This window comes from Odontesthes bonariensis, chromosome 19 (genome assembly GCF_027942865.1).
Source record: "Odontesthes bonariensis isolate fOdoBon6 chromosome 19, fOdoBon6.hap1, whole genome shotgun sequence".
Classification (NCBI taxonomy): domain Eukaryota; kingdom Metazoa; phylum Chordata; class Actinopteri; order Atheriniformes; family Atherinopsidae; genus Odontesthes; species Odontesthes bonariensis.
In genome coordinates, this window is record NC_134524.1 from 2,577,006 (window position 1) to 2,602,473 (window position 25,468).

Here is a 25,468-nt window from a genome sequence, read left to right on the forward strand (position 1 = left end):
AGAAGCAGCACTGGACTGGTGCTTAGTGGTCCAAAGTACTTTTTTTCGGATGAAAGCAAATTTTGTATGTCATTCGGAAATCAAGGTGCCAGAGTCTGGAGGAAGACTGGGGAGAAGGAAATGCCAAAATGCCTGAAGTCCAGTGTCAAGTACCCACAGTCAGTGATGGTTTGGGGTGCCATGTCAGCTGCTGGTGTTGGTCCACTGTGTTTGATCAAGGGCAGGGTCAATGCAGCTAGCTATCAGGATATTTTGGAGCACTTTATGCTTCCATCTACTGAAAAGCTGTATGGAGATGAAGATTTCCTTTTTCAGCACGACCTGGCACCTGCTCACAGTGCCAAAACCACTGGTAAATGGTTTACTGACCATGGTATTACTGTGCTCAATTGGCCTGCCAACTCTCCTGACCTGAACCCCATAGAGAATCTGTGGGATTTTGTGAAGAGGAAGTTGAGAGACACCAGACCCGACACTGTGGATGAGCTTAAGGCCGCTATCGAAGCATCCTGGGCCTCCATATCACCTCAGCAGTGCCACAGGCTGATTGGCTCCATGCCACGCCGCATTGAAGCACTCATTTCTGCAAAAGGATTCCCGATCAAGTATTGAGTAATCAACTGAACACAATTATTTGCAGGTTGACTTTTATTGTATTAAAAACACTTTTCTTTTATTGGTCAGATGAAATATGCTCATTTTTTAGATAGGGATTTTTGGTTTTTCTTTGCTTCCCCCCCCCCCAAAATCATCAATATTAAAACAATACAAGGCTTGAACTACTTCAGTTGTGCGTAATGAATCTATAATATATGAAAGTCTAATGTTTATCAGTACTTTACAGAAAATAATGAACTTTATCACAATATGCTAATTTTTTTTTGAAGGACCTGTATTGCTTCTTGAGATGTTTACATAAATACCCACAGCTGATGCAAAGCTACTTTGTGGATATTAACTTTAAACAAAACAAATATGTTCAGTATAACAGAATAAACATGTTTCTACTTTCAAACAGACTGCATTTTGTTCTGTCCATCAACTCACAATTGATGCCATGTTTGTCTTGAACGTCGGGAGATCCGTCCCCAGTTAAAGCAATCCCAACAAATTATAAAGCACTTTCAATGGTTCTTCAAACATGTGCTCCCCACAGAACATTCAGAACTAAAGTCCTGACAAAAGAAGGTGGTAATCCACAAAGAAGATTTTTAATCTGAACAAAGGCAAGGCTTCTGATTGGAAGTTCCTGTTGCTGCTCCCAGGTGAATGTTTGCTTATCTTCCATAAAAATTGTTGTTTATTTAAGCCAATCATTTCTCTGCAGTGTGACTACGTTGGTGTGTCTTTAGATAATCTAATCTAGTGAAAGCTGCCCCACACTGACCACAGCTGAAAGGTTTCACTCCTGAGTGAATACGTTGGTGTGTCTTTAGACTAGATAATACAGTGAAAGCTGCCCCACACTGATCACAGCTGAAAGGTTTCACTCCTGTGTGACTACGTTGGTGTCTCTTTAGATGACCTAATTGAGTGAAAGCTGCCCCACACTGACCACAGATGAAAGGTTTCTCTCCCGTGTGACCTAGTTGGTGTCTCTTAAGATGAGATAATCGAGTGAAAGCTGCCCCACACTGACCACAGCTGAAAGGTTTCACTCCTGTGTGAATACGTTGGTGTCTATTTAGACTAGATAAATCAGTGAAAGCAGCCCTACACTCCTCACAGCTGAAAGGTTTCTCTCCTGTGTGACCTAGTTGGTGTCTCTTTAGATGAGATAATCGAGTGAAAGCTGCCCCACACTGACCACAGATGAAAGGTTTCTCTCCTGTGTGAATACGTTGGTGTGTCTTTAGACTAGATAATACAGTGAAAGCTGCCCCACACTGACCACAGCTGTAAGGCTTCTCTCCTGAGTGACTACGTTGGTGTTTCTTTAGATCAGATAATTGAGTGAAAGCTGCCCCACACTGGTCACAGCTGTATGGCTTCGCTCCTGAGTGAATACGTTGGTGCGTCTTTAGATTAAATAATCGAGTGAAAGCTGTCCCACACTGATTACAGCTGTATGGCTTCTCTCCAGTATGAAGCATCTGATGATACCTCAGATTTGATCGTTTGATAACTTTCCCACAGTCCTTACAGCAATGCCATCTGGATCCCTCTTGGGCTCTACGTTTCTGCAATGACAGAGAGGAAGAAGACTTAGATCCTTTTGAAGTTCACACAAAAGATTTCTCTAAGCTAACTTACGCTAACTGGAACTGGACAGACCGAGCCACACAGGTCTCAATATCTCAGATCAAACGTGAACGCTGAGGGTGCGTTTATAAGTGCCCTCAGCTATCAGCACTGTGCTGATATGTTCTGCACACGTTCAGCTTTTTAAGCATTAAACTCTGCAGCTCAGAGAGAGGAGATGAAACCAGGAAACACTTTGCTGTTTTTAACCAGGAAAAACACAAACTGAGCAAATGGAACATTTATTAAGTGACTCTAATATTGATATACTTGGAATATGTGAAAGTTGGTTGACACATTCATCATCATCTACAGCAGCTACCAGCATTCTAGGATATAATGTATTTAGAAAGGCTAGAGAAGCAGGGCGGGGTGGGGGAGTATTAATCTATGTCAGAGAGAAGTTTCAACATGAACTAATAAGGTGGCCTAAAGACGTTAACGCTGAGTGTATTGGTCTAAATGCATCACTCTGCTCTGCAATGTCTTTTACTGTGATTTGTGTGGATCCACTTCAGCAAAGGATGTGTTTTATGATCATCTTCAGACAATCTTAAATCACTGCAACTCGAAGAAGGAAATCATCCTACTCGCTGATTTTAATATCAACTGGGACATCAAGTCAGGAAAAATATTAAACAGTTGATGGATGAGTATAATTTGACACAAATTATAAAAGGAGCGACAAGAATAACTAATACGTAAAATATAACATTTGATCTAATATTTACTAATAATCCTGAAAGAATCTCTAAGACTTTTAATCTATTATCAGGCCTGTTAGATCACAATTTTTTTGCGTGCTCATGGAAAATTAAGAGAAAGCATTTAATTTTTCAATCAGCTCTGATTGAGGTAATCGGGAGCAGCTGATGGCAGCTGAAGCAACACAGCGTGTTTCTCCTGCATTTATTGCTTAATCTCGCACCTTACCCAAAATACATAAGACTCTTGATGGAAAGCTGATAGTAGAAGATGAACTTCTCAATTTTATTGTTGTGAAAATGAGGACTTTGAGCCAAGATGAAATCGTCACATTGGTGACAAATCATTTCTCGTCTGAGAGGATTGAATCATCAAAGAAAGTCCTATTCGAGGTCTGTACCAAGACGACACAGCGGTTGGTCTCGCACAAAGGTGCACAAAAGGAGATAAACAATGTTAAATTGTGCTTGAAAGTACTGAATGAATGTGGAGACGATATTCCTAAATTCGTCTCCCACTTCCTGGATGAACTGCCTCCCGTCTCATTCACTATCATTGATGTGTCAGTGCTGAAGGGGAAAATGCAACAAATCAACTGTAGCATTGCTGGTATGCAAAAAGTTATGGAAGCGCAGGTTGACGCGTGCGAAGGTTTGTGCGCAGCTACCGAATCTCTGGATAAACGGATGGTTGCAGTGGAGAGGCCGTGCGGCCTTCTTGGGGACACCGGGCAGTCCAGTGCTTCCAATGCAGAGAACCGAAGCCGGCCTCCAACCAGGAATGAAAGTGCTGTTGACCAGACGGACCGTGCACCGTCAAGGCGGACAGTTTCAGAGAAGTACGGCGCTGAAGGAAATTCGGCAATGGATAACCACACTGTTGCGTCTGCGGTACCCACAGATCATGCACTGGAACTGCCTAACTCAATCCCGTGGAACTGGGAAGTGAGTGAGAAGAAACCACGGAAAAACGCGACACTGGATAGCAGAAAACTTTCTACGGACTTAACACACCCCTTACACAAACCCTTACGCAAGACAGCTGGCATCTTTGGTACCGGGACAGGCAGTCCAAACGAAGATGGTGAGTGTTTTTGCAACGAGATTCGATCCTAGCCTTGAAGCTGATACACTCAGTGACAAGTCACTGCGGAATGTAAGGAGGTGGCAGAGATGTATGACCCCGAACTTTGGTCCACGGGCTCGTTTGTTCGGCGCTATTACGAGGCGCATCAACGCAGAGTGCCTGGCGTTTCGGTGCCAGTGACGCTCCCAGTTGGGTCCAACTGTTCTGAGATCAGAGGTGCAGATATGAAGGAGAGGACCGTAATGGATTATCGCAAAACACATGAATGAGGATTGCTTCATACAACTCCCGTGGACTGCGGACTGGGCATAGCGATGCTGATAAAGCAAGAAATTTCAATGTCAACCGCTTGTTAGATATGTGTGACATTCTCTGTCTTCAAGAGACTTAGCTCTCCAAACAAGACCTGGGAAAACTGAATGCCCTGCACAAAGACTTCCACGGAGCTGGTGAGTCCACCACTGACCTCGGCACAAGGATTGTGTGTGGTAGAATACCTGGGGGCGTTGCAATATTGTGGAACAAAGAGTATGACCCTATAGTGTCTGTTACGAGACTGAATGTGCCATCGGCCTTGATATTAATGTCGATAATAAAAGAATGATCATCATAAACATTTGCATGTCCTATGAATCTATCCAGTCAGAAGATGAATTTTTAAGCAGACTAACCTTTTTACAGTCATTTATTGAAGATTGTGATTCTACATGTGTATACATTATTGGTGATTTTAATGCTGACTTATCTGATAGCATGGCCTTATTTACCAGAGATTTGACTGAGTTTTGTCATGATAATAATTGGTTTTTAACTAGCCGGCTCTTGCTGCCTGACAGTAGTTTTACTTATGTGAGTGATGCTTGGCAAACTACCTCCTGGCTTGATCATTTGGTGTACACAGCAGATGCTCATTCCTCAGTGGTTAATATGGTGATTAAGTATGACTTGGCCATTTCTGATCATATGCCTATATCTATGACACTGAATGTTGAAAATGTTCCTGCTTTGGTTCCACACAATGATGCAAGTGATGCTAGAAAATTAGACTGGTTAAAGGTATCTGAGGAAGAATTGTACAAATACTTCTCCTCTACTGACAAGCTGTTGGGTGTAATTGATTTACCATAAAAATTCATTGCTGTGCCAGGACATGAATTGTAAGAATGCTGACCATGGGCGTGAATTATGCTCTTTGTATGATGGCATTGTCAGCAGTCTTACTGCAGCTAGCACCCCTATAACTACAAAGAGAGGTAAAATACATAGTAATGCCAAACCTAGATGGAATGAACATGTTAGGAATCTACATACTGTAGCCAGAGAGGCTTTTAAACTTTGGTGTGCTGCAGGTAGGCCACGACAAGGTCCCCTGTTTCAGAGTAAAAAGGCCACAAACGCCAAATTGAAATATACTTTTCGTTTTATCAAGAGGAATGAAAGCACCATTAGAGCTGATGCACTTGCTAATAGGCTACAGAATGATGATTATTATGACTTTTGGAAAGAGGTTAAAGCATTGAACAACTGCAAAACCTCTCTCCCCTCTGATATAGAAGGGGTGTCAGGTACTGACAATATTGTTGAGAAATGGCGTAAGCATTACCAAGAACTGTTTAATTGCATTAGGAATGATCCCTTTGAAGTAAATAGCATTGATTCAACTGAAAACTTTGTAACTAGACCTGAAGAAATTCTTGAAGCAATATCAGCACTAGATAATAATAAGACGTGTGGCATGGATCAAATCTGTGCTGAGCACCTTAAGTATGGCAGCAAGAAACTCTGCCCTCTTTTAGCAATGTGTTTTACTGGACTTCTTATCCATGGAGTGCTACCTGAGTCACTTTTGTCTATATTTCTTGTTCCAGTTCTTAAGGACAAAGCAGGGAAACTGAATAGTATAGACAACTACAGACCAATAGCACTGTCTAGTATTCCCTCCAAGGTTCTAGAACGGGTCCTCATTACAAGGCTTGATGTTTTTCTAGTAACAGCAGATAATCAGTTTGGTTTTAAAAAGAAACATGGCACTGATATGTGCATATTTGCTTTAAAGGAAATGGTTGCCAAATATGTGAACCAGAACTCTACTGTTTTTATGTGTTTTCTTGATGCCTCTAAGGCTTTTGACAGCCTAAGGTCATCATTAGGATCCTAGTGTACTGGTACAGCCACCAGACAATGCGTGTAAAATGAGGGTGTGGAATATCCTCCCCATTCCACGTATCAAATGGTGTCCGCCAAGGTGGGCTTCTATCTCCTGCACTATTTAATGTGCTATGAATGACTTATCAGTCCAGCTGAGTTTGTGTTCTACAGGCTGTCTAATTGGTAGCTCTGTGATTAACCATCTCATGTAGGCAGATGACCTGGCCATTGTGAGCCCATGTAGTGCTGGTTTACAACAACTTCTTAAGGTATGCACTCAATATGGTCTTTTGTATGACATTAAATTCAATGCAAAGAAGAGCAATGTCATGATAGTGAGGAGTAAAGAGGATAAGAAGATGACATTCCCTGTTTACCATCTGTGTGATAGTCCACTTATGGTGTGCAAGGAAGTAGGGGTGGGCGGTATGCACGGTATCATACCTTATGCGGTATTTTTCACCAACGGTAGAGATTTTTTTGGCATACCTTATACCGCAATAGCTCATGAGTCCGGCATTAATGCAAAGTTTTAAACATCCGCTTGGATATGCCGGGCGACAGTAATCGCAAGACAAGGTAACACGAGTAATTTGTTTTACCACCTGCGGGCTAACCATGCTCCGGAATATGAAACGAGTCAAAGCCGGTGCTCTGTCGATTTCTCCTACTTGTCGAGATTTGCTACTTTGTGGTTTTCCACATGCGCCGAGCCGATTTTCTAAGTTTCGTTTTCACGCCCATAATGTTTTGCTACCCTGCGTCTCAGCTGGTGTGTAACGGTGACATCCTCAAAATCCTGATTATTTTCTCTTTTGGAAGACATGCAAAGTAATTAAACACTTATCGTAGTAACAAGCAGTTAGCTTAACATGCACAAATGGGGCGTCTGAAACATGACGCATATTTGAGCATGTTGAATAAGTGGAAGGCGCCTATGAAAGTTCCATTATCCAAGAGGCAGCGGCTATTCTCTCACAGAGTTTATTCGAGGAAATTGACCTTTTCTTATTTTTAAATATAAATATAACGTATATATTTTTTATTTTTCCTGTGTTTTCTGTTTTGCACAATACATTTAATTTAATATTGCTGCAAACATCCTGATTGAAAGTGTTTATTTGGTGCTATGGTAACCACTGAGAAACTGTTCTGTTGTAATTTATATACAAAAGTACCATACCGCGATATATACCGTGTACCGTCAGTGGCTCAAATTTTACCGGGGTATACATTTTAGGCCATACCGCCAAGCCCTACAAGGAAGTTAAGTACCTTGGTCATATAATTTCAGATTATCTCTGCGATGATCGTGATATGTACCGTCAACGACGTAAATTGTATGCCCAGGCTAATATGCTACTTCGCAAGTTTAGTATGTGTTCTTTTAATGTCAAATGCTCTCTGTTCAGGGCCTTCTGTACACCCATGTATACTGCCCACTTTTGGTGGAAATATAAGAAAAACAGCTACCAGAAGCTCACAGTTGCATATAATGACACTATGAGACTACTGATGCAGTTACCTAGATGGTCCAGTGCCAGCTACCTGTTTGCACACTCCAATGTCCCTGGATGTGATGCAGTCCTGAGAAATGCAATGTATAAATTTATGTGCCGACTGGATTGCTCTCAAAATAGTATAATTGAATCTTTAGTAAATCCAACGAAGAGCTCTGTGAGGTTCTCTTCTAAGCTTAGGCGACATTGGAGAGAGTGCTTATATGCCTGATGGCTGTGTACTTGTCTTGTCTTTTTTTTACTGTGTATTTATATTGTGATATGGACCATGCACTTGTGTCTGATATAAATAAAGAATTGAAAGGCATCCACCAGAGGTCACCAGTTCTACTTCATACCCAAAAGCCAGCAACAATTCCTGAATGAGGAAATCCAAAATCTAGAAGGTCTAATATTCTGGAAAATAACGACATTGAGGCTAGCTCAGATAACTTTATTTAAAAAAGTCAATGATATTATAACGATTCACACAAAAAAAAAAAAAAAAAAGGTAAATCCAAGAAACATAAAAATAATCTGCCCTGGTTGAACAATGAAATTATAAAATGAATGAAAAATAGAGATCAAGTCTTAAGGATGACCCGTAAGGTGAAAGCAGATTCTATATTGAGGCCATAAATGGGGCAAATGGTGATTAAAAGCTAATATGGAACATTTTAAATGAGTTATCTCCCCATCTTAGTGATCTACAGCTCCAGGTAAATGATGAGCTAACTGACAATCTGGAGATTACTGTGAGTTATCAATAGATTTTTTTAATTGGCTCAGTTGAGGAACTTGCGAAGCCCTTTAAATGCTCACATTTTTCATCTCTAAAAAGGCCAGAGATTCATTTGGTCTTACTAGTTACCTTTTAAAGACCAATGAACAGACTCTTGCTGACCCAGTTGCACATCTTGTAAATCTATCCATAAAACAAGGAACGGTACCATCGACATGGAAGATTGCTCGGGTCACCCCCGTCTTTAAGGCCGACAAAATCCATCCACCCATAAGTATTTTACCTAGAATTTCCAAAGTAGCGGAGAAATGGGTTCCCACAGAACTGACTGAACACTGAAATAATGGCCATGCCAGTCTTCATCCAATGCAGTTTGGATTTAGGAAATTCCATTCAGCAGAGACAGCTACCTGTTATTTCCTAGAAAACTTAAAGAGCTTGTTGAATCAGGGTGGCTTTGTAGCTGCTGTATTTCTTGATTTAAAGCGTGCTTTTGACACCGTTAATCATGATGTGCTTATTGCTAAATCAACTCATTTCAACTTTTCAAAATAGTGCCCTCTGCTGGATGAAATCATACCTGTCGCACAGGAAACAGGCAGTTCAAATTGGTGATTCGCCATCTTCATACCTCACTTCTTCTGCTGGAGTACCACAGGGCTCAATATTTGGTCCTGTTTTATTCAGCCTAAATGTCCATAACTTACCAAATGTCTGTAGAAATATAAAGATGCAACCATATGCTGACAACACTGTATTATACTGTCATGCCAATTCAATTCAAGAAGCTGCTGCCATTCTCTCAGGAGCCACGGTGCCAGTGTCCCATTGGCTCCAAAACTGTTGTTTACATTTGAATAAAAAATAAACAGTCTGTTTGTTTTACTCCTGGCAGCCAACAGAGGGACAGCAACCATCATGCAGAGAAATTGATGTGGTTGAACACTTTAAGTACCTCGGGGTAATCTTTGATTCTAATCATAATGTTGTGTTCACTCCTTTCACTCCTCCCGGGAGGTTGTATATTTTGTTTAGATCGCATCGATTTGGGTCTTGATGAAAACCGGAAGTGATGTAGTTAAGAAAATAAAAACGGGATAAAACGGGAACTTCTTTACCGTCATTAAAAGAAGCATACCAACAATATGAAACTCAATACTTTGACTTACATTCTGATACATTGCCCAACGCGGCAAGTTCATTTAGAACGTTGTAAACAATCGGGAAATGTGTTTTTTCTGCATGGGCTGTTACGCAGATTAGCATTAAACTATTGAAATATACTAGCTGTTTCTAAGGGTTTTGTACGTTAGCGGATAGTTAGCGAAATGCTAACACTTGTTTAGTTCGCCAAACAGATTGAGGATGATGTGTTCAAAGGGAAATTATATGTAGCTTATAATGTTGTAAAATGTGAGTTAACGCCAGCTCAACTTTGGCTGTGCTAGGTTCATGTGTTTTACCGTGAAGCTTTAAAATGTATGGTTTAAAATATGTGTGTATTTGAATGCTAAAAAATGGTAAATATTACAAATTTATTTGTTTACAGTTTAACCGGTTTGACCGTGGAATTCACAAGGCAATAAACAACAACAACAACAAAGACTACTGTAGTTGCCGTTGGTCAAACAAATCAAACAAAACTTAAATTAAAGCAAATCAAACAAACACTTCAGGCACCATGGGCAGGTAATGTACACAGGCAAAACATAGTCCAATTTCCAGGCAGAAGTTTTGAGTTGAGGCTGGTTTATTTGTTATTCCAGAAGAGCAAACAACAAGGTCTCTCTCGCACTGTAAAAAAAACCATATGCCCATCACCCAGGTGCCTACACAGATCACCACCTACTTCCTACCTATATACAGGTGTGCCTATGCTCACTACTGCCCCCAAGTGTTCAAATCACATCAGTAAATAAATCAAAGAAAAAGACTAAACCTATAAAGCAAAGCAATTAAAGCTGCAGTCTGCAGGATTTGTTGTTGTCATACGTAAAGTCCTAATTTTTGGCATTTTAAGAGTTTACATGATCTATCAGAACGCTTGAAGTTGAAAACGGTGACCTCCGTAGTCGCAAAATGCAAGAAATGCTTATTTTTTAACCGAAAAATAAAAAGTTATTCAACTTCCTGTCCCGCCCCATCAAAACACATGAGAACTCGTGCACGTAGACGTGCACGCCAGATGCGCTTACACGACTCCTCATTCATCAACTCACCTGTCATTTGCGATCATGGAAGACACAGTAACTAGACAAGCCCGTAATGAAGTTCAATAGTCCAGATAAATAAGCGTGGGGACGAGCCTACCTTGTATCGCGCGTGCACAATCGCTGATTGACAGGCAGCAGAGCCCAGCTCGTAAACCTGATTGGTTACCTTTTACCGGTCCGGTCTGCAATTTTGTAAACAAACCTGCTGGCTTTGGAGGGACCTAGCGGGACATATAGGGGACCTAGAGAACTCATTTTTTTTTTTGTATTGGGGTATTTAATGTACTACTTTCAGAATCCCCGGACAGTTCCAGGCATTACGCTTGAAAAAGAGTTGCAGACTGCAGCTTTAACTAAACAAATAACTTGACAATAATATTAGCAAAATATCAATAATTAATGTGAGCTAAATAATAATGAAAACAATAAACAAATTAACCATTAAATTTACCATTACTCAAAAAGAAAAATAGTATAGCTCCAACAACTACCTTATGTTATTCGTAACAAAAAGTTAAACACGAGTGGCAACCATGTCTGAAGCCAAAGATTCTGCAGGAGAAAAGGACCTTACAACACTGAAAAGGAGGCGAGGACAAGCTAAAGCAGCTGTAACCAAGATGATAATGCCTGTGAATGTAAAAATCCGAGAAAACAAACCTGAAGAGTTGAAAGCAGCATTGGGGGGTTCCGTTGACGTCATCATCCTGAATGGCAGCATAAAGTGAGAGCTCCCTCGCGAAAATAGTTATTTTGCCCCGTTAGACTGTCAAATACAGATTTTCAGATAATACTCGAAAAGACAAGAGGGGCAAGAATGGGGAAGACGCGTACAAACAAAGAAAGCACTGCTGCAGAGCCTGCAAAGGACGAAAATCCGGAGAACAGCTCACCTATACAGGCACAAAATGGCGGAGCTAATGCTAACATTCACCCAAATGCCGCCGCAAGTTTAGCCAAAATTTTGGAGGAAATTCGGGACTTCCGAAAAGACACAAAAGTACAATTAAACGATATTAAATCAGAAATCACCAACTTTAACCAGAAAATAGCGGAGGCTGAAGTGCGAATTGAAAAGGTGGAAGACCGTGTTCAAAACGTGGAGCACGTAATGAACAAGATGCTAAAAGTCATGCATCAGCAAGAAAACAAGCTACTCGACCATGAAGGGAGATCCCGACGGGAGAATTTAAGGATATACAATGTTCCCGAAGGAGCCGAGGGGTCGTCTATGATGCAGTTTGTGGAAAAACTATTGCGGGACACGTTGGAGATCCCCCAGACCATGGAGCTTGATGTCGAGAGAGCGCACCGCCGGAGACAGTAAAGACAAGCCACCGTCAATAATAGTCAAATTCCTCCGCTACAGGACTAAAGAAGAGATTCTGCGCAAGGCTTGGGGAAAGAAGGTCTTCCTGAATGGGAAAATAATATACTTTGACCAAGATTACGCCCCAGCGGTTCTGCAGAAGAGGAAGGAATATGCTGACGCGAAGCGAGTGTTAAAGCAGAGAAATATCCGCTTTCAAACCCTGTTCCCGGCCAAACTACGAGTGTTTTATGAGGACGGGACGCGAATCCTGTATCAGACAGCGGAGGAGGCGACCAAAGACATGAAGGACAGAGGACTGCCAGTCAGTGTGATTACACCGAGGGAGAGTCTGGCTGAACAGCTGTCCCGCTCCGCCTGGGAAACAGTGGGAGGACCGGGCCGGCGAAGGACAGGTGAGGAGCGAGAGAAAAATATCAGGGAGAGACTCCAAGCCTTCAGAAGGCAGCCCTCACCCTCTCCAGAGGAATTATAAGTTTTGACTGACTTTTTTATATATTCATCTCAAGACATCTACATCTATACCCTTACCCCAACTAGGTGAGAATATATACAGACGAGGGATGCATAAGGACACATTTTCTGTGTAATGAACAGAGAGCTTTTTCCTTTTTGTTCCGAGTGCCATGGTGAGGGCCCTCAGCCCACAGGTGGGAGAGGCTTTCCCTCACAGGTAGACGTTCTATCTAGCTTAGCCCAGGGTCATCTATTAGAGACCCCAGCCTTGGAATCACACCTTTTTTTTCTTTCTTACTTATGTTCGTTGTTCTTGTTTGTTCAGGGAGTAGAGCTGTTATGTCTCATTTTGCTGATACACTTACAAATAAATACACATGACTGGTGACAAAGTAAAATGTATTTCGTTCAATGTCAATGGGCTGTTGAATCCAATTAAACGCAGTAAAATCCTATCTAAAATTAGGACAGAACAAGCCCATATAGTTTATTTACAGGAGACCCACTTGACAGATAAGGAACATGTGAAATTAAAGAGAATGGGCTTCACTAATCTGTTTTTTTCTTCATACAAATCAGGACATAGGAGAGGAGTTGCTACCCTCATCTCAAACAAGCTAAACTTTGAAAAAGTATTCGAAATGGGGGATAAACAGGGCAGATTTATTTTAGTCAGGGGACAGATAGATGGGAATCCAATCACCCTATTGAACATCTATCCACCCCCAGGGAGTGATATTAGTTTCTTCCAAAGAAAAAAAAAAATCACTCATATTATGGTAGCGGAAACAGAAGGCCTTTTGGTCTGTGGAGGGGATTTAAATATACATCTACAGCCAAAAGCTAGACTCGTCTAGTAGAAAAACACGCAATATGAAGTCCCTATATAAGAAAGTAAACACACTTTTTGAAGAGGTGGGATTAATTGACATATGGCGAGACTTTTTCCCGAACAGAAGGGATTATACTCACTATTCTGCTCCTCACTCTATCTATACAAGAATAGACTATTTCATAACATTCGGGAAGGATAAAGATAAAATACATACATGTGGAATCGGGACAATAGATGTAAGTGACCATGCACCAATATACTTATCTGTTGATTTTAACCTGTGGTCAAAAAATAACACATGGAAATTGAACTCAAGCCTGCTGAATGATCCGTCTTTTAAGGCACAAATTAAAACGGAAATTAGTCTCTTCTTAGAGTTCAACGACAGGTCTCACCTCCCATGTTATGGGATACTTTGAAGGCTGTTCTAAGAGGGAAAATTATAGCAATACCTACATTTAGGAAAAGAAATAGGAATAAAAAATTTGAGGATTTAAAAAACAAGCTAAAAGAACTAGAAAGAAAACATAAATGGGATCTGGCACAGGATACATTAAGAGAAATTATAAACATCAGGAACGAAATTAATAGTCTGACCACACAAGAAATCAAGAAAAAACTTAATGTTTCTGAAACAGACACACTATGAAAGTGGCTCTAAATCTATGAAAGTATTGGCGTGGAAATTGAAAAAAAAGATGGCGGAAAATACTATTCATAAAATTAGGCATCCAAGAACAAAAGTGATAGAAAATAAACAAAATGAAATTCAGGAAGCTTTTGAAATGTTCTATAAAACCCTATATTCTGAAGTCCCAGGTAGGAGTGTAAACCAAATTGACAACTTCCTGAATCCCCTAGATTAACCCACTCTAGATGGAGAACAAAACGAAATAATGAGTGCGGATATAACTGAAGAAGAACTAAAAGCTGCAATTAGTAGGCTTAAATTAAGCATGTCACCAGGATCTGATGGTTACATGGCAGAGTGGTACAAGGAATTTAAAAAAGAACTAATACCTATTTTACTTCCCACATTGAACTGGGCTTTAAAAAAGGCACAAACGCCACCCAGCTGGAAGGAGGCAATCATTTCAGCCATACCAAAAGAAGGCAGGGATAAAATGGAGTGTGGATCTTTTAGGCCAATCTCTGTTCTTAATGTAGACTATAAACTATTTACCTCTATCATGGCCAGACGATTAGAAGAGTTTCTACCAACGTTGATACGTAACGATCAAACAGGTTTTATACACCAACGCCACCCACAAGACAATATACGAAAGACACTACATATTATGGACCATATACAAAAAAATTTAATTAAAGCTGTTGTGATGAGCGTAGACGCTGAAAAGGCCTTCGACTCGGTCAACTGGAATTTTCTCTACAGAGTCCTATATACATTTGGCTTCCACGATACAATTATTAAAACCATACAGGCACTTTAAGACAACCCTACTGCTAGGATTAAAATCAACGGATATTTATCAAATAGCTTTACGCTAGAAAGGGGCTCCAGACAGGGCTGCGCTTGGTCACCACTACTCTTTGCATTATATTTGGAGCCACTAGCTCAGTATATTATACAAAATGAAGACATCAAAGGAATCGCCATTAAAGGGACGGAATATAAATTGGCCTGTTATGCAGACGACATTTTGGTCTATCTTGGGCACATAACATACTCTCTGCCTAAATTGATGCAATCATTTGAACAGTACGGTCAATTATCAGGATATAAAGTCAATTTCAGTAAAACTCAGTTACTCTCATATTATTATAGCCCACCAGGAGAAATCAAAAGTACCCCTTGGCATGGCAAACAGAGTCTCTTAAGTACTTAGGCATCAACCTACCAAAAGATCTCACAAAATTATCAGAACACAATTATCTACCCATACATAAAATAATAATAAAGGATGACATAGAAAGATGGAACTTAATTCCTTTCTTCAGCCTTAGTTTGAGAATTGACTCATTAAAATGAATATATTACCAAGATTTTTACATCTATTTCAGACCCTACCAATAGAGATTAACCAAAACCAATTTAACGAGTGGGACAAAATGCTATCCAGATATATATGGCAAGGTAAAAGACCAAGGGTTCGCCTCAAAACTTTACAGCTGGCTAAACAAGAGGGAGGATGGGGCTTACCCCGTTTTAGAAATGATTATTTTGCAGCGCAGATGAGAGCGGTGATATGCTGGTGCAACCCGTCATATACTGCTCAATGGAAAAACATTGAGGAATTAATACCCTTTACTCCCATACAGGCAATCTTGGCTGATAATAACCTACAAACCCACATAAATAACATGGGTGAAATGGACCCTTAAAACATGGAAAACTATCATAAAGGAACATAAACTCGAGAGTGACAGTTCTTAAATGGTGCGTCTCAGAGTTTACACCTAATAAATTGGACTCTAGATTCAAAGATTGGATAGCTAAGGGTATAACAGCCTTATGCAGGGTAATGAAAGATGGAAAAATTCTCAGTTTTGAAACGCTTAAATGGACACATTTATTAGAAAAACAAGACTTGTATGGATATCTGCAGCTGCGGCACTACGTTGATACGAAGATGAAAAATGTAACAAAGATTGGCACATGTTTGATTGAACTGTTTACAAAAGCCTATAATTCAGAAACTATTGATAGAACTGTTTCATGTTTATATAAGAGTCTGTCAAATTTGAAATCACATTCAACTTCATATATTAAAACAGAATGGGAGAAGGAAGGATGAATAATTATATCTGAAGAAGAATGGACAACAATATGGAGGTATCAGTGGATGTGTACCAGCTCACAGAAGTGGAGGGAGTTTGGCTGGAAAAGCCTGATTAGGTGCTTTATTACACCCTCCCAGAAATCTCACGATGACAATAACTCCTCAGTCTGCTGGAGGAACTGTGGAAATCAAAATGCAAACCATTATCACATTTTCTGGGACTGCCCGGTCATGAAGGACTATTGGAAAAAGATACGCAATGCCCTACAGGACATCTTCAAATCCTAAATACCGCTCGACATTAAAGGTAGGGTAGGAGATCCTGGATTTTGAGTCCAGCGAAGCTGCATTTTGAAAATACACAGGTAAAAAGTCCCAACCCTTTTCTTCACTTTCCCCCCGAAGGCACGCCTCTAGAGTACATGAACGCGCACGAGCACGAGGTGCACGAGGTGCACGAGGTGCACGAGGTGCACGAGGTGCACGAGGTGCACGAGGTGCACGAGGTGCACGAGGTGCACGAGGTGCACGAGCGCTGTTCTGACAGCAAGCATCGATCGTTGCCGTATTTAGTATTTAGTATATGCTAACTATACGTTTGATAATGCTAGGTGCTAGCCAAGCTGGCTCTAGTTTAGCTTCCTGCCAAGCTTCGTTCACGGAGCAGGGTACGCACACAGGGGGAAGGAGGGGGAAGGAGGGGGGGGGGGGGGGGGGGGGGGGGGGAGCAGGTTGCAGTTTGATAGACGGCATCAGAATCCAATCATTGTGAACGGTCCGTTCACAATGATTGGATTCTGTTTTTCCTAGATTGTACGTTCTAGAGGCCACTAAAACTTTTCATATTTGTGTCAAAACTTTTAATTAATTGGTTGCAATGAGGGTGTGAAGAGTATTTCAAGCAATATGTAAAAAAATGTTCCAGAAAAAGATCCCCTACCCTGCCTTTAAGACTATGTTTTTCGGACACATACCTGAGGGATGGCTGAAAAGAGATAAGCACCTCATAAATATCCTGCTAATGGCTTGCAAAAAGAATATTACCAGGAAATGGGTATCAAAAGAGAGCCACACTGTCAACATCTGGATGGACATCACAATGGACAGATATAAAATGGAGAAAAAAAACAGCATTTGTTCATTTTAAACTGGAGAAATTCACCTCATACTGGGAAAACTGGGTCAGCTATGTCACGCCCCATAGGCCTGATTTTATTTTTACAAATCAATAACTATGCCATATAAAAAGGATCACTCCCCACTTTGTACATATTCTTGTGTGTTTTTGTTGTTGTTTGGTTCTTTCTTTTTTATCGTTTAAACATAAAACAAAAAATACCACTTTGGCATTTAGGACAGACGAGATGCAAGATATATGCACATGTACCGGATGTGAATGTTTGTTTCTGAATGTCATTAAAAAAAAAAAATTATTAAAAAAAAAAAAAAAAAAGAAAAAGAAAGCAGCATTGGAAAGCCTCGACCTAGCCCTCACACAACTTCAAGAAGCACACAGATGTTATCATGATAGACTCCCTGATGACATTGACAAAGAAGAGTTTGATGCCTATGAGAAGCTTATCTTGATGAGCGTTCATGATGTGCGTCATGAGGCTCTAGCCTGGCTGCATGAAGTGAAAGATGGAGCTGACGATCATCCAGATGTTGATGAAAAGTTAGACGTCACAAACCAAAATGATTTAGTCAATGAACCTCAAGCCGACACAAATGATGAAAATTCTGTGTCAGGAGAGCTAGAGATGCTACAAGCTCTGCGAAAGAGGGAACAGGAAAACTTTAAAGTGCTGCTTCAACACAACAAAGAGGAGTTTGAACTGGAACTCCAGCGAATGCATCACAAGGCCGAGCTAGATGCAAAGATGCTACACAATGAACAAAAGAACCAAGCCCTGACTGCAGATTTCTATTCTACACCAAGAGCTGGCAGGATCCCTGCAATGACAAAACCGTCGCTTTCACCAATATCTAGAGAGTCAATATCACAATTGCTAGAGTTTTCACCACAATGGTTAACTCGTCTACACCAGTACACCGAAGGAAAGGCTCGAGATGCCATAAGTCACTGCTTATACAACCCCAGTCCTAGTGCGGGTAGCAAGGAGGCACTTGAGCGACTAAGAACAAGATTCAGAAATCCTCATTCCATCTCACAAGCTTGGGTAGGAAAGGTTTTTAACTTTAAGGAGATAAGAGACGATGTGCAACTTGGAGACTTTGCAGACCAACTGAGAGGCTGTGAGGATACGCTTGCTGCCATGAAGTGTGAGGAAGAGCTCAGTGGTCGCCGCACATTGGTTGAGATCATTGGCAAGCTACCATCAGACCTCAGGGCCAAATGGTTAAATAAGAACTATGAATTTACAAAAGAAGAACATCTTCCAAAACTTGACGACGTTGTCAGCTTCGTAGAGACAGAGACAGATAACACATCTCATGAACAACAAGATTTTAGTCTATTTCATTTTAAGTAGGCCAAATCGCTTTTATTAAAAGTAAACTAATGGAAATTGCTGCTGTGATTTGATTCTTTTAATAAGCCATGTAACTGGCTATGATCCAGGGTTTTGAACAGGTGTGATACAGGTGTGTGGCCACAGCGTGCACATCTGATGCTGCTCACAGTGCTCCTCAGTGTGCTCAGGGAGCTGGTGTGTTTGCTCAGACACATGAAAAATTAGAGGGAAGGCAGCTAAGTATGATGGAGTATCCCTCAATGATGTCCACTATTTCTGCCTCCCTTCATATCAATGCTAACAGCCACCTAGCGATAGCCGCAGCTGTTACGGTGTTTGCTGCTCGGAAGCAGGGGAGTGCTCGGGCTGCACTTCGGTCTGCACGGTTTACACAGCAGGCAGTGATACGAAGGGAGAGAAAATAGGGCCAAGCGATGTGAGCTCTGACTTTTTCTGGAGGGAGGGTTTTGTGATGCAAATGTATTACTCTTTGGAACGCATATTGTTTTGAGAAGCAAAACGCTTTATTTTCGGGACCTTAGCAAACTAGCCGGACTACTTTCATCAACACCAAAACGAGGCTGGAACTCTGCTCACAGGACGCAGCAGGGGGGAAGAAGATGTTCAGAAATGATGTTGCTGATATGGGATGTTACACAGCTTCATGTCAAAAGAGGCGAACTGTCCCTTTAACTTTGATGTGAATCTTTCTAAAGATTTTCTGTTTGTTTGTTCTTTAGTTTTTTGTCATGGTGTATTGTCTGTATGTTTTTATGATACCTGCCTGAGGACAACGGATGAAATTTAGCAACTGTGCTAACTCCGGCATATTTACATGGATGCTTTGCTGATATGTTATTAATGTGCAGAGTCCTAACCAAATAAATAAGAAATAAAATAAAAACCTCCTCCACACTGACCTGTGGCCCGGTGGACCCAGAGGATGAGCCGGCTCTGTTCCTGGTGGACGGGTTCTGCTCCTGGTTCTGCTCCTGGTTCTGCTCCTGGTTCTGCTCCTGGTTCTGCTCCTGGGTCTGCTCCTGCTCCTGGTTCTGCTCCTGGGTCTGCTCCTGCTCCTGGTTCTGCTCCTGGTTCTGCTCCTGGTTCAGCTCCTGGTTCAGCTCCTGGTTCAGCTCCTGCTCCTGGTTCTGCTCCTGGTTCTGCTCCTGGTTCTGCTCCTGGTTCTGCTCCTGGTTCTGCTCCTGGTTCTGCTCCTGGTCCTGGTTCAGCTCCTGGTTCAGCTCCTGGTTCAGCTCCTGCTTCATCTCCTGCTTCATCTCCTGGTTCTGCTCCTGGTTCTGCTCCTGGTTCTGCTCCTGGTTCTGCTCCTGATTCAGCTCCTGGTTCTGCTCCTGGTTCTGCTCCTGGTTCAGCTCCTGGTTCAGCTCCTGTTTCAGCTCCTGGTTCAGCTCCTGGTTCTGCTCCTGGTTCAGCTCCATTCTGGTCCGACTGATGGACTCTGCAACTGTCAGCACATACGATAAGATCCAGCTGTGGCGTGCAGCGTGTTAAACCACACCCACTTTTCTTCTTCTCTTGATAACCTTTCTCCACACATGTATACATATATATACATATATATATATATATATATACACATATACATATACACACACATACATTAAACATTGTATTTCAATGGGTAAAGGTAAAAAGCCTCAGGGTGCCTGTGCATCTTTGTTGGGTAATGCGTAGGATATTCAAGTCAAGCGTAGCGGCGTAATTAGGGCCTGGAAATCGTATCTGCTACGCCAAAATCGTGCATGTTGGCAGCTATGCTTTTATTTTATGTGAAGCACTTTGAATTGTTTTGTACATGGAATGTGCTACAAATAAATTTGATTTGATTTAGATAAACTGAAAACAGCTTTACAATCCAAAAATCGCAGAGATGAGATAAGAAACAATAAAATGTCCAAAATAAATCCAGGAAGAACACAGTGTTTGAAACAAGACATTCATACAAATTGTTGCTGAAATAAGATTTAACAGCTCTCTTAAAGAGCTAAAATCAAACACACAAGCAGAGCGTTTAGGAGATTTGCTCCTTTAATTGGAAAACCATCTGAAAAAATGTTCTACAAATTGCTTCTGCTGGACCTCCATACGGAATCGTCCCTTATTTAAGACGCGATTTGTTCCGTAGTTTCACAAATGTCCAATACACTTGTCTGTCCCACACGCATCCACACAAAGCCCCGCCCCCCCGGCTGCGCTCCTCTGTGAGTGGCTCCTTGCGCGCGGTGCTGTCACTCACAGTTGCTTAGACACACACACACACACACACACACACACACGCATTTTCAATAATGTCCACTGCACTCGCCGATGAGTATAAAGCCGATTGTAAAACGTGTCGGCGAGTGTTTTCTGCGGCTCACGGTGGGCTGTCTGATATCAGGCAGCATGCATCAGGAGAGCAACACTGCAGACACATAAGCATGCAGACCCAAGCCTCAGTGGCACAGTTCTTCATTCCCCAATCACCTGCTGAGACTGATAAGGTATGGAACAGTAAATACATTTGTTCGGAGAAAACGTGTGTATATATATATATTGAACCCTTGTTTTCCGCGGGGGTTACGTTCCAAAAAGAACCCGTGATAGGCGAAATCTGTGAAGTAGAAACCTTTTTTTTTTTTACAATTATTATACAATGAAATACTACATAATGCATTGAAACCAAAGAACAAAGCCGTTTTACAGGCCCAAACATTTGTGTAACAATTAAAAGTACTGTATAAACGTTTTTTTTTTTTTTTTTTACAAATAACTACTGTAGCCTACTGTAAAATAATCATTTTAATCATCAATACGAACTGAAGGCTTCAAATTGCGGAGATCAGCACCACCCCACCGCGACCCGAGTCATTGGGTTAGAACGGGAGAAAATGAAAAATGATTTTGAAAAAAAATACAAAGTACAGTACAGTGGGACAAATAGTGACTCACGTGTATTTCACTGCTCTTCTGACTGAGCTGCTGCATCCTGACTCCGCTCTGTAGCGTTTTTTTTCTTCTAAAGCCCGCGGTGCTGGTGTGTTTTTTCGAGAGAAGAACATAATTATCGGTAGTTGTTGTCGCTCTTTTTTCTTCTGGGCAAAAAGATTTATATATACCGACATGCCACCATCGATTATGTTTGAGAACTGTAATGAACGTGTACGTGTATATTTTGAACCGCAACGTTATTGACACACAGGTAGAGAAGAAGCGGAGAGACTGTTCAGCCAATCAGAATGCAGAACACAATGCACCATGCAAATCCGTGAAGCAGCGAGACCGTGAAAGGTGAACCGCGTTATAGCGAGGGTTCACTGTATATAAAGTTTACAAATGTTTTTGTTGTTTCTTTTTGTTCTGTTTTTTTTCCTATAAGTAAAAATGTCCTAGAGGTTCATATGGTTTTGCACTTAAAAAGTTATATTAAGTTATCATTTTTTTTTTTTTCATTTAAAAGTTCATTGTTCCACACTCCACACAGATTTAATTTAAGATTTAATTAACTGCACTATATAAGAGAATGTGTTTATTGGTAATAAAGCTTTTCAAGCTTTAAGTATCACCAGTATCAGTAATCACCACTGTACTAAAGACACTGGCACAAAATAACATATTACTGCTGCGAGCAGTGGCCAAAGGAGCCGGCGGTGGTGGGCATAGCCCAGACGAACCATGGTGGGCGTCCCTTATTTTCATTTCTGAAAGGTGGCAACCCGAGCTGTCCCACAGGTCCGTAACATGAGCTGACGGTAGGCGTCCACTATTCCGGCACGTCAACGTAACTCGCCGGATTGGATGCCTAGTTGTCGCCGTGTTGCTACTACAGTGGGTGTGTGGGGCGTGTATGGCTCCGGGGGAAAGTAAATAACTTGTGATTTTAACCAACCGAAGTTTCTCCCTCCCAGCATGCTTTGCGAGCACGGCGACAACGATCGGCCGGATTTCATTGAAAATGAATTGAATGCGTTGGATACGGCTTGACGTGCCGGAATAGTGGACGCCTACCGTCAAGCCGTATCCAACGCATTCAATTCATTTTCAATGAAATCCGGCCGATCGTTGTCGCCGTGCTCGCAAAGCATGCTGGGATTCCGGCACGGCGAGCGGCGGACCTGCGGCACGTCAAAAAGTTGGGCTCGGCTGGACTTTATGCAAATTTGCCACGGCAGACGGAGTGCGTTACCCAATGACAGTAGATCATGTGATCTCCTGTGTCGCAGCAGCAGCAGCAGCACAGCAGCTCTCCTCGCTCGCAGATCCGGATCCATGGTACAATATGAAATAATGTTCCATTGCTGACGATTTATACACATTAATTTCCCTCCAAAACTCAAATTCTTAGAGGGAGAAACTTCGGTTGGTTAAAATCACAAGTTATTTACTTTCCCCCGGAGCCATACACGGCCCACACACCCACTGTAGTAGCAACACGGCGACAACTTGCATCCAATCCGGCGAGTTACGTTGACGTGCCGGAATAGTGGACGCCTATGCGTGGAGACTGCATCCGTGCAGAGAAGTGGAATAAAAACTTTGTTTTTCAATGAAATTTATGAATAATCGCGATCTCAATGTTGATTTATTGTTTTTTAAATGCTCGTGATTATCCCGGCAGGCCTCGAGCGGAGGACGTAAAAGCCGTTGAGGCTAACAGAAAGTGGATTGAGGATGAGGCCCGTTAAAGGCCAACAGAACCGGAGCGGAGCTCAGAGCTGCAGCCCTGTTCCTCCACACAGCCTTACTTACCCACTCTGTGGAGCTTTATTTGCGGTTTCCAGCTGATATCCAGCAGTCTGCGCTGACGGCCGATCTCTTCCTCGTACTGGACGATGGTTTTCTCAAACTCTGAGAATATTTCTTCGGCGGCAGCAGTTAGTCGCTGGCTGATAAACTCTCTCAGATGCTGAACTGAAGACATTGTTGCTGCACACACTCAGATATTCAGCTCAGACACGCTAACACACCGTCCAGCAGCTGAGTCCCACACAGAGAAAACTGGCGGCCGGCTGCGGTGTTTGTTTCCGGGGTCACAGGGTGGACTTCCGGCCCAGAGGTCCCGGCTGCAGACCTCCGCTGTCAGGCCCGGAAATGCACGGCGTAAATTTCAAAATAAAATCGCGAATGCACTTCCGGTTGAATCGTTTTCCTCACAAATGAATTAATTAGTAAACACTATGACATAAAATCTATCAATTCCCGGTCTATTGTGTATATTGTTTTTATTTGTATAGTAAACTTTTGTTTGGTCAGTGCACATTTTCTCTTAAGCTATTACTCATATTCATAAGCCAACATCTCATAAGATGACATAGGCCTATACATTATATTGTGTACTATAGAGTACGTCACTGCCGTTTCATTATCATTTCATTTTGACTTTATTGGACTGCTCTTTTTCTATACATTTGTTTCAATTAATTTTTCTGTTGTATTTTTCTGTAAATGAATTCTTAACCACCATAAATTTCATGTTTGGTTCTTTGTCTATGCTAATTACGTTGCTTTGCTAATGGAACACCTTAGTACCACTAAATACTACCCTAACTCTTGTTATCTACAGTATAATCCAAGTCAAATTATTAAGTGATCAATGAGAAAACATAAAAAACATACCAAGTCACAACATGATCAAAAGTTCTGGGGTGGTCTGTGGCGTAGTGGGTTAAGCAGCCACCCCATGTACAGAGGCTACAGTTCTCGCCCCAGCTGGCCCCGGTTCAAGTGCCGCACCGAGCGGCCCTTTGCTGCATGTTTTCCAACTGTCCTATCATTAAAGGCATAGAAATATATTTTTTAAAACATGATCAAATGTTCTGTAGACCTTTACTCAGTGAGACATTCACAATAGGCCAAAACTTTTTGTTTTTGTCTACTACTTCTTCACAAAATCTCAACATATCGTCAATGTTGTGAAATATGAATTTGAATGTCTCCAGGATCGCTCCAGATGGTTTCTTCTGTTCTGAACACATCCCGGTTCGTTTGAAATAAATGCCATTTGCTGATATTGTTGTGGACACATGACATCCTTGGTTTGGCACAAGGGCAATGCCATGTGTTTGCTGAGGAATTGTGCGTTACAAAGATTCAAGATTCAAGATAGTTTTATTTGTCACATACACAATCATACACAGTTCAATGTGCAGTGAAATATCCTCCCAAAGGCGACTGTAATAGTGCAAAGTTGGCTCATGGATGGAAAAACAGAAGTGCTTTGAGCTTTCCACAAATAATACCTCAACACAGAGAGGGACATGTGCTGCCTGTGCATATTTTTGCCTTTAAAGGCAGGTTGACTTTTTTGAATCACCAAAAAACTTTAAATGCACCATTTCTGTTAACATATCTTCTCTGAGGCATTCTTCTGTGGCTATATCTGTGCAGTATAGTAAAGAACGGATGTGTTCGCAGTGTGTGAAAGTTAAGAGTACTGTTTGCAATCCTCCAACTCACACTGCACCTTGTGTACTCTGCCCCAGGTTTTGTCCTGTACTGGACTGGACTGATAACACACAGGCTCTCTACAAAAAGGGTCAAAGTAGACTCCATCTGCTACGGAGACTGAGGTCTTTTGGGGTCCAACAAACCCTACTGAAGACCTTCTACGACTCTGTGGTCTCATCTGTTGTCATGTATGGTGTGGTGTGCTGGGGCAGCAGCATAACAGCAGCTGAGGGAAAGAAACTCAACAAACTGGTGAAGAAAGCTGGCTCTGTTCTGGGCTGCAGCCTTGACCCTGTGGAGGTGGTGGGAGACAGGAGGATTATGACAAAACTGTCATTAATCCTGGGTAACATCAACCACCCCCTGCATGGAACGGTGGCAGCCCTGCTGAGCCCACGGAGCAGCAGACTCCTCCACCCTAACTGCAAGACAGAGAGGTACCGCAGGTCCTTTCTTCCCTCTGCAGTTAGATTGTACAACAACAACAACAAGTCCCAGCGGTAGCCATGATGGTGATGATGATGATGATGATGACAATGCTAAGGTGTTAC

General features: G+C 41.7%; 1 protein-coding gene across 1 annotated transcript; it reads right to left on the reverse strand.

The window, feature by feature from the left end:
* Positions 1-641: 641 nt before the first annotated feature.
* LOC142368944 (uncharacterized) lies at positions 642-23,485 on the reverse strand. Its single transcript, XM_075451162.1, has 3 exons — positions 23,220-23,485; positions 19,391-19,935; positions 642-2,180 (listed from the first exon to the last, which is right to left on the reverse strand). The coding sequence occupies exons 1-3, from the start codon at positions 23,389-23,391 to the stop codon at positions 1,314-1,316; spliced, it is 1,584 nt and encodes a 527-aa protein (XP_075307277.1). The 5' UTR covers positions 23,392-23,485; the 3' UTR covers positions 642-1,313.
* Positions 23,486-25,468: the final 1,983 nt, after the last annotated feature.